Raw genomic sequence first — 13,569 nt, 5'->3', positions numbered from 1 at the left:
CTTGTTATGCCAGTTGTGGAGGTGTTTTTCATGCTGGCCATGGTAGATCTTGTCTTTGTGACTTGGGAGGATAGTAGTGCCCATATGCTGAGTGTTGAAGACTCCCAGTGGTACACTATTGGCAGGGTGGGAGGTTACATCATTACCGGCTTAGTAAAGGCTGGTTAAATGTGTTCCCTTAAGGTGAATTGCATTTTTTTATGGTTATGGCTGCTCTCCCCTAACTAAGCTGTTTCTTGTAACTAGACTGCCATCCCGTAACTAGGTTGCTCTCTTTTAACTAGGCTTCTCTCTATTAACTAGGCTACTCATAACTAGACTTTCCTCCAGTAAGTAGACTACTTTCTCGTAACTAGGGTTCTGACAAAAGGTTATCAACCTGAAACGTTAACTCTGTTTCTCTCTCCACAGGTGCTGCCTGACCTGCTGAGTATTTCCAGCATTTTCTGTTTTTATTTCTCGTAACTAGGCTGCCCTGCCGTAACTAGTTGGCTTCTTGTAACTAGGCGGCTCTGTCGTAACTAGGCTGATCTCCCTGACTGCCGAATGCTCTATTTTCTCCCTTCCACTGTGGATTTCAACTGGAAATAATGCAAAAATAATATGTTTCTGTGCACAAGTATATACACAGTCACACATACAGACACACACACACATGCACAGAGAAGCACACAAACAAACACACACACTCAGCGGTGCTGATGCACAGACACAGGCAGATACGGAGGCAGAGATACAGATATGCAAAAGGTACAGCTTAACAATCACACACATAAAGCCAGAGATGCATATGGAAATACAGATAGACACACTCACAAGCTGAGACATGGATGGATGCACTAAGTAATATACGCCCGCTATGGTGCACAAGCAGACATTTTAACAATGTGTTGTTGATGGTTAAACTTTAGCCGTTTTCTCCCACAGATCATGTCCTCTTGGACGAAATCACAACTCAAGATGGCTGCCTGTCAGCAGTAATGCAGTGCTCTTTGGAACCCGACTGTATTACAAGGTACCGCACACTAGGGCAGTGCACAGCTGGCAGTGGGGTAGAACACCTGCAACCAGCTGCCAGGAATGAGTGCATGATTGCCGCACGCACTCTTCAGTCCAACCAACTCTTCACATGCAAGTGCAAAAGGGGAATGAAGAAAGAGAAGAACTGCCTGCGTGTATACTGGACCATGCACCAAAGCCAGGTCCCAGGTACATTGGGGTTCCTATACATAGCAGCAGGGACAATAAGGACAATTAGTAATCTATAAGAGATGGAAGAGAATGATAGTGTGAGAGAGGGAGGGAGAGATAAAAGGGAAGAGTGAGAGAGGGAATGAATGAGGCTTACCCAAGTTTGTACTGTAGATTGGACAAGAGCTGACATTGAGACACATACAAGTTGTACAGGAACAGATGGGAGTATATTGTCCACTTTTATCCATTGTGCATTACATGTGTACAAGAGCTGAGACTCAGATGCTCATGAGCTGTACAGTACCAGATGGGAGCAAATCATCCTTTTTTATCTGATATGTAGTACAATAAAATGACAAAGACCACTGAAACCTGGCAGCCACGGGTGATGTCATCTTTATCAGTGCTGAAGTAGAAGAACTAGTTCAGAAAGTGCCTTTCCAGCTCAAGGACATGGCTCTAATCCAGGCCAGACAGATTTACACTCAAGGTTGTGGCTTTGATTCCAGGCTAAATGGGCAGAAAGTCTCTTCTCTCTTGACAGCTATTGGGGGCCATGTGAAATAAGTTTGAGCAATCTCAGTCACAGTGCCAGCAGACAGAATCAACAACATAATTGTACTCTGGTCCAAAATACGGAATACAAATCCAAAGATAGGCAATGGAAATGTTAAACTGGTGCACTAATTGGCTGGTCTTCAGAGATTGGGGTTGAAACAGATTGTTGGAAGTAACAAGAAGCTGAATATACACCCTTGTTTGGATGAAGATTGAACTGTTGAGTAAACTGTCTTGTCTTTCCTTTCCTGTAGGTTACAATGATTTTGAAGCATCACCCTATGAATATTCAATGCCTGGTCCATCCTGGGGCCTGGACTATGGTAGACTTGCCTCTCTGGTGTCAGGTACTGCACCCTGTAAAACCTCACCGGATGCCTCACTCTAGGAATGCATTATTAGGGTATAATGCCGGGTCAGAGCATTGTGTATTTTTTTTGGGGGGGGTGGAGGAGTAGATTTGCACAATGAGTCACAGAATTTCCTGGTAATCAGCTTCAGATTATTTCTTGATAAATAATATAACAATCGTTAAATGTCTGGTGTCAACATCATTATGTGTCAATCACCTGCAGACAGTTCCTGCTTGACCAGCAGCAGCCACTGGAATTATAACAGGCCCTAAACTGAATAACATCCTGTGCCATAAAATTGACAGTATACTGTAATTAATAACACCAGGGTTATTGTGCCTTACACTATTGATTTATTATGTATTGTCAACTCTATATTAGACTCCAGCCTGCAACTCATTCCCAGTGATTCAGTAATTGATATAAATCTCACCTAACCATTTGATTAGATTGTAGCTCTCAAGTATCCATTATTCGATGTACATTCCATCTAAACTGCTCAATTAGAGTTGCTGAATACACTACGACAGAAGACATTGAAGCCAATAGTGTAAATGGGTTCAAGAGACAAGTAAAACGTGTTTAGGAGAGTAAAAGGTTTGAAGGATATGAAGTTGTGATCTGTTACTAAGGAGTGGGATTTCAGGGCATAATAGCCACTCAACTCAGTTTCTGATTGGAGCCATTACATAGAGGTTACAGCACAGAAACGAGGCCATTTGGCCTAACTGGCCTATGTCAGTGTTTATGCTCCACACGAGACTCCTCGTACCCTACTTCATCTAACCCTATCTGCATATCCTCCTATTCCTTTCTCCCTCATTTACTTAGCTCACTTCCCCTTAAAGGCATCTATGCTATTTGACTCAACTACTCCATGTGGTAGTGTGTTCTACATTCTAACCACTCTCTGGGTAAAAAAGTTTCTCCTGATTTCTTTATTGGATTTATTAGTGACTATCTTATATTTATGGCCCCTAGTTTTGGACTCCCCAACAAGTGGAAACAGCTTCTCTACGTCTACCCTATCAAAGCCCTTCGAGCCTTCTGTTTTCTAGAGAAAAGATCCCCAGCCTGCTCAGTGTTTCTTGATAGTTATAACATCTCAGTTCTGGTATCATCTTGTAAATCTCTTTTGCACCTTCTCCAGTGCCTCTATTTCCTTTTTGTAATATGGAGACCAAAACTGTATACCGAGCAGGGAGGTACCAAGAGGAAATAGTGATATCGCTTTGCAAGTGGGAAAGAAAATGATAATGCTCATGCTTGGGAAACATCTGGATTAACAACATGCTGTTGCCCTACACCTTCACCAGCCAGTGCAGAGATGTAACCACCAGCGGAACCAGGGATAATTCACCATGAAAAACTATACAAAAATAAGGATTAAAAAATAGGAGGGGGGAGATTCCAATGTCTATCATCTTGTGTGCTATGAAAAGAACCCAAGCAAATGTATGACTGAGTAAACCCAAAGTGGCTAAATTGCAGTCATTTTGAATTCACGTGGTTTAGCACTTGCATTTATAGGCTGCTTAAGTTGATTTGCTGTTGTATACCATTGACTCTGACTCGGATGGATTTCAATTGTATTTCTGTTTTGTTCTCCTGTTGTTTCCCAGAAGAACCCAAAGTTCAACGTCCTGCCAATGTTAACCACTGCTTAGATGCTGCTAAAGCATGCAACGTGGATGAGACTTGTAAACAGTTCCGCACTGAGTATGCCAAGTACTGCCTCAAGCCTGCCTCCAGATCTGGCTGCAACAGACATAAGTGTCACAAAAGTCTTCGCCGCTTTTTCGACCACGTGCCAGAGGAATATAAATACCCATTCCTATTTTGTCCGTGTGAAGACAGCGCATGTGCCGAACGCAGACGCCAGACGATTGTTCCTGCTTGCTCCTTTGAGGAACCAGATAAACAAAATTGCTTGAGCCTGCAGGACACGTGCAAGGCAGATGTCATTTGCAAGTAAGAATGCTGACCAGTCAAGTTAAATTGTAGTTTCCAGGGAATTTGAAAGAAAGAAATGAAAGGAATTACAGCTGGTGGAAGATGATCATATGGCCTATTCTGTTCAGTGTTTAGATTCAAAGCCCTTCCCGTTCACTTTCATTGTGTAGAAATCCAATGAACCAAACCCCTCGCCATTCGCTTCCATTGTGTAGAAATCCAATGAACCAAACCCTTCCCATTCGCTTCCATTGTGTAGAAATCCAGTGAACCAAACCCCTTCCCATTCGCTTCCATTGTAAGGAATTCCACTCACTATCATTGTATAGAATTCCAATGGAGCAAAACCCTACCCATTCACTCCCAGTGTATTGAATTACAGGGATCAAACCCTTTCCCAATCACTCCCACTACATAGAATTTCAATGGATCAAACCATTCCCATTCATAGCCATTTTATAGAATTCCAAAAGCTTTAGTTGCTTTGCTACCAGTCACTGCATAAACACCTCCATGAATATATCCCTATGCTGCCACATTAATGTCCTTTCTGTCCTCCATCCACTTCCCACACTAGCCTCATGCCCTGCCCTACATGTATGGGTAAATTACCCTGCTACTTGTAGGTTTACCTGCCGACCAATCACAGAACCTCAGGCAACCCTCTCTGATTATGAAGCAAGCCTGTTACTTGCTGGATTACTGACTGAACATGAATGGTTTCACATTATATTCGCATTTTGTTGTACCAAATCTCCAAAATCAGACTGTTACCATCCCAAGTGTAATGTCTTGCTTTCTTTTATTTTTCTGGCAGATCCCGACTGGCGGACTTTCAGACTAACTGCCAACCGTCCAAGAAGTCTGCCAGCTATTGTTTCCGAGAAAACTGTAATGCCTGCCTTCAGTCTTACACAGGCCTCATTGGTAAAATACCTTGATCTTTACTAGGCTGTACTGAGTGTTTCTGTGAATTTAACACTGAGGAGTAAGCAGTTCTGAACATTCTCATGTGGTGGGCGTAAATACTTTGGAAGATTTCCACTGGTTACTGTGTGTTAGTGACATTTCTAGTGCTCAGTATCTCTGTCCCAAAACTACATGTTTACGATTTTGCTAGAAATAGCCAGAGGAAATAGGAATTGCTAGCCGAAAAAAGACCACGGTCCATCTATTTCGCCTTCTACCAATCTGGTAGTCACATGATACAATGATAATGGAATTGTTGACTAATCATAGCAATCACTCTCTATCAATTAGTGTACAACAGACCCAGACATGAGGTGAGGAAAACCCCATTGGTGGAGAGCTTTGGGAACCACAGGTCCAAAGTCACCTGTTCAAAATCTTCAAAGCTGAGTTTACATTATTTTTTATTCGCTTATGGGATGTGGGCATCGCTGGCAAGGCCAGCATTTATTGCCCATCCCTAGTTGCCCTTGAGAAGGTGGTGGCGAGCCACCTTCTTGAACCGCTGCAGTCCGTGAGGTGAAGGTACTTCCACAGTGCTGTTAGGTAGGAAGTTCCAGGATTTTGACCCAGCGATGACAAAAGAACAGCAATATATTTCCAAGTCGAGATGGTTTGTGACTTGGAGGGGAACTTGGAGGTGGTGGTGTTCCCATGCGCCTATTGCCCTTGTCATTCTAGGTAGAAGAGGTCGTGGGTTTGGGAGGTGCTGCCGAAGAAGCCTTGGCAAGTTGCTGCAGTGCATCTTGTAGATGGTACACACTGCAGCCATGGTACGCCGGTGGTGGAGGGAGTGAATGTTTAAGGTGGTGGATGGGATGCAAATCAAATGGGCTGCTTTGTCCTGGATGGTGTCGAGCTTCTTGAGTGTTGTTGGAGCTGCACTCATCCAGGCAAGTGGAGAGTATTCCATCACACTCCTGACTTGTGCCTTGTAGATGGTGGAAAGGCTTTGGGGAGTCAGGAGGTGAGACACTCGCCGCATAATACCTAACCTCTGACCTGCTCTTGTTGCCACAGTATTTATGTGGCATTGACACATAGTGATCAGAGGTAATCTTCCCTCAGTGTGAGCTCACAAAATGTGCCCAAATTAAGTTAAAACTAACAATTTTTAGTCATTTATATCTTTGTTAACAGGATGAACTTGTATCTGAAATGACCTATCAACTTATTTTGCTGAGGTGATGGGTACAGGAAACTACATTGGAATCTCAAGTGTTTAGCATTTTGTAATACACATCTATTGTCTTGGAAGATGCAGGGTGGAATTTGAACTCATGATATTTGGGTTGCTAATCCAATAGCATAACCACTAGTTCTTCATGCCACAGACTGGTAGGTTGCAAGCTCATGCCTCTAATTCCTACATGGCCTGTTGCTGATCTCAGTCTTGCTGTTGCTGGAGGGGCTACATGGATTCCAATCATTTCCACACACAAGGAAAGAAGGGGGGAAAATTACAGGGAGGGTTACAGTATAAGGTTGCTTTTGTATACTTTCTACTTTAACTCATTTTTTCTTAGGAACTCAAAGCTGTTAAACTTCTTACCTCCCTGAGTCTATCTTTCCTTGTTTCCCCCTCTTCTCTTTTGGTCTTTTCAATATTGCGCTTCTAATCTAAATCTAGGCTGACACTCTAGTTAATTACTGAGGGAGTGCTGAAATGTTGGAGCTGCTGTCCTTCAGATGACATGTTAAACCAAGGTCTCATCGTCCTATTCACCTGGGCCTCACGATCCCATGGCACTATTTTAAGTAGTTCTCCCATTATCCTGGCCAACATTTCTCTCTCAACCAACACCACCAAAAAAACAAGTTGTACATTATATTGTTGTTGGTGACACATTGCTCTGCTCAGAATGGCTGTCATGTTTTCCTAAATAATGATAGTCACTGGACTTCAAAAATTAACTCAATGTATGTAGTTCTTTAAGGCTTTTCAAAGATGTGATAAGCTGTTATAAAAATGAAAGTATTTACTTTGGCACTACCGGAAAAAGTTAATCCCGAGCATGATTTCAAGAGAAACAGCAACTGCAGAAAAAGGAGACATAGGTCCAAGCTGATGTAACATCAGGACGGATGTTAGGAAGCACTTCTTCATATAAAGAGCGATTAATACCTAGAATGGTCTTCATGTACGGCAGTAGAGGCATTCAAGAGGGAGTTAGATGATATAATTGGGGGATTGTCGGTTTTTATGAAAGAATATTTTAGATGGGCTGAATGGCCTCCCTCAACTTAGTGAAGGTGTTCTTCAGATAGTGCCATTGGATCTTTAATGTCCATCTGAACAAGTAGACAATACATCTGTTTATGTCCCATTTGAAGAACCTGAGGTGCTGTAATCTAGCCTTGATACATAGATAGTACGCATTGAACTTGTACATTAAATAGTCCTGACACCTACTTGTAGGAATTAGTGTTCCTTTTTTAAAATTATCACCTTCATCAAGGCGAAGGATGTCAGTACCAGGGAATGCAACACTTTCCATTTCAAGCACCCAGTGTCAACATCAGGCCTTCCTAGTTTAGGTGGTGCAGCCAGATGCAGAGCATCACTCACTCCACTCTACCGCAATAATGCGTTTCAACACCAATCTCAAAGGAGGACCCCTACTTCACCAGTGTGACAGTGTTTCTATTTTGCACATTAACCATCCTCAGCCTGTCTCAGAGACATTACTAATTAGTGCCAAGTTAGGAGCAGTTTAATGCTGTAGGCCCATTCCCACTAGGAACTGGATCGAAACAGCTCAAACTCACTTTAAATAGAACCTTAACAGCCAGCAGACTGAAGGACATTCATCCTGTCATTCTGGTCTGCATTTGAAGCCATGTCCTAGAGGTGACAGACCAGCACACCACCAATTCCCCCCATCATGCATCTTTCTCTATTTAAATGGTAATGTTTTCTAAATGAATGGCCTGCCATTTAGACTAGGTAGAGGGTGCAACCAGGCAATTGTGTGGCAAATGCTTAGTATTATTAAAAACCAGAACTAGGAGAGTCTTCTGAATGGCCCAGTGCATAAGTACACTGTATGATGGGGTATTGTGCCAGGAAGGTCCCACGTTTGACCCTGGTCTCTGTTTAGTTACTGATTTCAGCTGAAGTATTGTGGTTGCTGTAGTTGCTCTCCACACCCACACAGTAGACAGGTGAAAACCTCAGCTGGGGTTCCTTCTCTTGATTTGCTATCCAGTGACCCCTGTTGGAGAGGGTTCAAATAGGGTGAGGACAAGTTTGGCCTTAATTGGTTTCCCACCGCCCCCACACAATCACTTATTGACAAGGGTCATATGTAACAATGGCCACTTTAGTGCAGTACTGGAGGCAGCTGCTGCTCGTGGAACTACACCCTGCATGAGTCATTGCCTTCAGGAGCAGGAAGATGAAACAAGAACAAACTTCTCTAAACCAGCAAGATTAAGTAGTTGGGATGAGTTCCAGTTGGGATTGGCTTCATCTTCAGCTGGTGCAGTTTAGATGATCCAAAGACAAATTCTAATCCAAGCTTCAGGCTGTTTATAGTAGTTCTGTTGGGAGTTTTTTTCATACTTAAGTGAAGATTTGAACTTGACCTTGTTGCGGGATCGATTGGATTTATGCTTTTTTTTGAACCTCCTGTATTAGGACTTTGATGTTCAACAATAAGTACTTTACAGAACGCTGGACAACTTTTGTTTCCTGACAGGTACTGTTCTAACACCAAACTACGTGAGTAACAGCAGCTCCGATATCTCCGTATGGTGCACATGTGCCAACAGCGGCAACCAGCGTGAAGAGTGTGAGAACCTACTGAACCTTTTCACAAGCAACAGCTGCCTCAGTAAGTATGGACAAACAATGGATAGATAAGGCGATCTACTCTCAGGACTTTTGCTAAGAATTGGGCAAGAGCTGCTCAGAATTGGGTAAGAACAGCCCAGAGTGATTTTCACACTGATTTATCCTTAGCCCTATTCCTGTGGAGAAGATCTTGGAATCCACACACCACCTCCCCACAAAGACACTAGTGAAGTTAGGAACCCATGTCCTACCACTCCAAGGTACTAAGGGTTCAGCTCTAACCTGCTATCTGGGTTAATTGTTCTGTTATTAACAGTTTAGTATCTGAAGGAGTGTACTGCACATATGCTAGGCCATTTTGCGCTGAGATATTGGGCATTGTTCCAGTTATTTTAATTAAGTTTTCAGTTAAAAGAACAGGCATGGTCTCAACCCTCCCTACCTCTTTAACCTCCTCCAGCCATACAAACCTCTGAGATCTCTGACTTCTTGCGCATCCCCTATTTTCATCACTCCACCTTTGGCAGCCGTGCCTTCAGCTGCCTGGACCCTAAACTCTGGAATTCCCTTCCTAAACCTCTCCGCCTCTCTACCTCTCCTCATTTAAGACTCTCCCTAAAACCTACTTCTTTGACCAAGCTTTTGGGCACCTGTCCTAAAATATCTTCTTATGTGGCGCAGTGTCAAATTTTGTTTGATAATGCTCCTGTGAAGCATCTTGGGATGTTTCACTACGTTAAAGCAATATAAATGTAAGTTGTTGTTGTTGTTGTCGTCATGGAATTTTTAACCCAATAAAAGACCCAATGATTTTTGCGATGGAGAACTGGACTCCCAACCATGGGATCCAATTGGGTTTAATAGTTCAACAGTGAACTCTTAATCACAGGACCCAATAGCTGAGTAGTATAGCATCAGACTCTTACCTGGAATGTTGCAGAAATATGATGGACACCCAATAAAAAAAACAGATGTTTGGATCTCAGCATGAACTAGCAGGTGATTTCATCTGTCCTTATTGCATGATCCACTCCCAGTTCTTGGCCATACCTACATTGAACAGAGTAGGTTTGTTGTCTGCTGGGTCTCAGAGCTGAGGGAGGGAGGGGCTGGAGAAGCAGCTGGGAATACTTCAGGCTTAAGTCAATCACTGAAATCATCCAGTTTGGTAAAAGTTTTTACAGAAAGCAGTCAAGTATATACGTCATCAGTCAACATTTATATAGGGATTAGATTCAGGGAGATGAGGGACACTGTGGAATAGAATGCTGTTCTTTCACCTCAGGCACTTGGGTCTGAATCTAGCATAAGTTGAGATGAACTCCTCTGGCACCTGATGACTGTTAAGATGCCTACATGAACTGTGTTTTGAGTAAGCTCAATCTTATTAAGCTTCTTTAATAATGGTCTTTAATTTTGGATTGCGGAGCCAGCGCCCAAGATCAGTGGTGTTAATTCTGGTTTCTGTAGACTAGTGGCATCTGTTGCCAGCCTATAGAAAACAGTAAGGACAAAACTCACCCTACCAAAATAACGGATTTATTTCCTGTTGATATTCTCAGTCTTTTGCCTGACGTTTAACACGACTTGGTTTATTACAGGAAATTCAATTAATTCGTACACCAGTTCTTCACTGTTTCATCTGTCAGATAACGAACAGCCTGCACTAACAACTACTCAACGCTTAGCCTTCAACTTCCCAGACAAGGATGGGTCAAGTGATGATGCCAACTTGGACCCAAATGAGGTAAAAGCCCTTTCTGACCTCCTATTTTGTGCTATCAATGTAAATTATTTGCAATTAAAGTATGGGGCATTCATCCACATTGGGAACCAGTGATAGAATTGGGTTTGTTTTCAGTTAAAAGGTTGCAAAGAGACATCACCAAGGCTTTAAATGTCAAAAGCCACGGATAATGTGGGCATAAATGATTTACCCCTTACACATTAGATTGCCACTATTGGTTAAATGGACCAAATGGGTCTTCCTGTTCCATACTTTCTTGTATTATTTAATTTTGGATTGCGGAGCCAGCGCCCAAGATCAGTGGTGTTAATTCTGGTTTCTGTAGACTAGTGGCATCTGTTGCCAGCCTACAGAAAACAGTAAGGACAAAACTCACCCTACCAAAATAACGGATTTATTTCCTGTTGATATTCTCAGCCTTTTGTCTGACATTTAACACAACTTGGTTTATTACAGGAAATTCATCATGTCATCTGTGGAGGCAGGTGCTTCTCCACATTAAGTGAGGGAAAACTGGAGAGAGTCAAATCCATCTACTCTTACACATCTCCTCGTGGCTGGTTACTGAGCAGCACTGACAGGGAATGAAACAGCAGTCTGTCCTCTCAGGTTGAGTAAGGTCCTTGTTGAGGGCAGACCCTTCCATTGATGTTTATTTCCTTCTTGCCTTGCTATTGCCCTTCAGCTAAACAAGCAGGAAGGTCTGGGACGTGAATATCTCCATGCTTGATGCCATGTCTCACCTAACCTTGCTTCATGGATCAGGATGGACTCCCCTGCTGTGCCTCCCTCTGTGATGGAGTGTAAGCTATTTCACCTAGCACCTAAGAACACGATGCAAGAAGACTCCCAACTGAGAATAGCTGAGTCAGAATCCAAGGCAAAGGCCAAGATTTTGACTTCAGTCTTACACATAGAGGTCCAATGCTTTATCAATAGAAGTACAAGGCTGCTGCCAGGTGCATGTTGCTGCTGGTAACTGCTTGCAACTGCATTGAGGCTGTTTGTACTCCCTTCAGTTTTAACCTCTTAAGAGATATCAGAGATAGTAGACCTTTATTTCATCTGGCTGAGCTAGATGTGAATCCATGGGAAAGAGCTGAAATGACAGCGTTCTAACTTATTGCACCATACAGCAATCTGAGCATTTACGAGACATCTCAGATTTTGATCACCTTATTTGTCTAATTCCATTGCAGGACTGTGATCGTGGAGACAAGCTCAAGGCTTCTCAAGAAAAGTCACTGCCTGAAAAAATTACTGATTGTAATGTGAATTCAGGAACTGATACCCAGAGTCTCTCTGTAATAGTACCCTGCACCATCACATCACTCTACATCTTCATGACCTTTGTAGAAAAGGCCATTTGAAAGGAAGTAACCAAGACTTTCTACAGAGTCAGAAGGAAAGAAGAAAGAGTCTGACATTTTCCTTCTTTGAGCCCTATCCTAATTGTGACTGCTTCAAAAAGAAAAACAAATGCCTGAAACACAACTTGAATTGAGAAAATAGTTTGTTAAAATAGCCAGCACACTTGTCTTCTTGCTAAAACATTAACTGGAAATGTAGTACAGTTTATTCCACTTCAGTGTATCTCTCATAAGTGTATGATTCACTAAAGTTATAACAAGCCAAGATCTCTTCACATTAATTTCCATCACAGCCAATATGAGTGTGTAAGCAATTCAGTTAAATGGATGGGTTTAGTAACATTAAACATTTACCTCTTCCATTTAAGTCCCTTCTTAATGCAATTCTGGAATGAATAGCATTGTTACAACCAGGGATATACCCAGATCTCTCAATACTCTCCCATCTGTGGGAAATCACACATTCAGGATCTTTGTCTTTCAATTGGACCACATCTGTGTGGGAGTATAGATGTTATACTTTGACTGATTTATTTTCTGTTAGAAGGGAATTAAAGGGCAGAGACAGTTTGCTAACCTTTAAATGAGAGGTTAGAAAAGTTCTACAGTACTGTGCATAGTCTGAAATAGGTAAATCCTCATCTTGGAATATCACATCTTTATTTTGAGGTCCGTATCCCATGCTATGAAGCTGAGAGGTGTGAACACAGTTGTTGCTATGTTGCTTTTCATAAGTGTCATGGGCACCCCAGTTACACCGTGAAAGATAGCCCCAAAATTGAATAGGTGGTGGAGATAAAGCATTACCTGTGCTACGGTAAGTAGTTCGGGCCATTTCAAAGCTTGTAGTGCATGATCCAGCAATGAATTCAACAAGCCTTATTCAGTGATGAATGACACGGAGTACAACTTGTTAAAGCCTGACCGATTCTCACTGCAGCAGCTGTGTAATGTGGTTGAAGTAATGACGTGCAGCTACTCATCAAGGTGGTTCAGTAAGTTCACCTTGTGTAGTTACCCTGTACTAATGTTACGCAGGTGTCACTGACATTGCACCTCTACCTTATACTATGCATTGTTTGTATATGAGTCTGCTGCTGTAATTGTATAATGTATGAAATGGTGGCATTCTCTGTAACGTATTGTTTAAGAAATAACCTGGCAAATCTACTGGTCTTGTTCCGACTACTAGTAATCCAGTCGTAAATGTCTTTTGTACTGTGCCACATGGCAGCTGCTGTCATCTTCAAATGGTATTAGAAAACCGCTATGAAAAAATAGACAGCTGGACTGCATGGCTGTGGTGAGAAAATCAATTTGAAAAGAAAATTTACTGTCATATATAATATATATTTTATCAGTGATAACAGATTAGATGATTGTAAAGCACCAAATACCATTCATAAACTACTTGAAATTGACGCTTTCGGTTTACGACATTGAAGTTCTTGATTGGATTAGTGTCTTGTGATTCACTGAGAGTTATCCAGTGTCCTCTGCAAATATAATCCAGCTATGTCGTCAACTTTGCTTCAGTGTACACTCCTGATGAGTATTTACACCATACATTGAGCCGGTGACATGGCACTGAGCCGTATACACCAGGAAGGTCTTAGGGTTCTATCGCCG

At 42.2% G+C, this 13,569-nt stretch overlaps 1 protein-coding gene across 2 annotated transcripts; it reads left to right on the top strand.

Annotated features, from left to right (window-relative positions):
* Nucleotides 1-903: 903 nt before the first annotated feature.
* Nucleotides 904-13,361, top strand: LOC147113831 (GDNF family receptor alpha-4-like). Of its 2 annotated transcripts, none has more exons than XM_085995195.1 (7): nt 904-1,209; nt 2,007-2,099; nt 3,731-4,076; nt 4,876-4,985; nt 8,729-8,863; nt 10,425-10,570; nt 11,770-13,361. In XM_085995195.1, the coding sequence occupies exons 1-7, from the start codon at nt 981-983 to the stop codon at nt 11,938-11,940; spliced, it is 1,230 nt and encodes a 409-aa protein (XP_085851321.1). In that variant the 5' UTR covers nt 904-980; the 3' UTR covers nt 11,941-13,361. The 2 variants fall into 2 exon arrangements, with proteins under 2 accessions (XP_085851321.1, XP_085851320.1); XM_085995194.1 differs by having other exon boundaries at nt 905-1,209; nt 3,728-4,076.
* Nucleotides 13,362-13,569: the final 208 nt, after the last annotated feature.

The sequence above is a fragment of the Somniosus microcephalus genome, chromosome 8 (genome assembly GCF_052327205.1).
Source record: "Somniosus microcephalus isolate GS21.2 chromosome 8, FLI_Smic_1.0, whole genome shotgun sequence".
Taxonomy (NCBI): Eukaryota; Metazoa; Chordata; class Chondrichthyes; order Squaliformes; family Somniosidae; genus Somniosus; species Somniosus microcephalus.
The sequence above is the reverse complement of the archived record's forward strand: the minus strand, read 5'-3'. Positions and strand labels throughout refer to the sequence as shown.

Bases quoted from the DNA above. Each gene is read 5' to 3' on its own strand.
- LOC147113831 (XM_085995194.1), top strand. From the start codon at position 981: ATGCAGTGCTCTTTGGAACCCGACTGTATTACAAGGTACCGCACACTA. The intron at 2,100-3,727 runs GTACTGCACCCT...GTTGTTTCCCAG, and splicing joins ACTTGCCTCTCTGGTGTCAG to AAGAACCCAAAGTTCAACGT. The intron at 4,986-8,728 runs GTAAAATACCTT...GTTTCCTGACAG, and splicing joins GTCTTACACAGGCCTCATTG to GTACTGTTCTAACACCAAAC.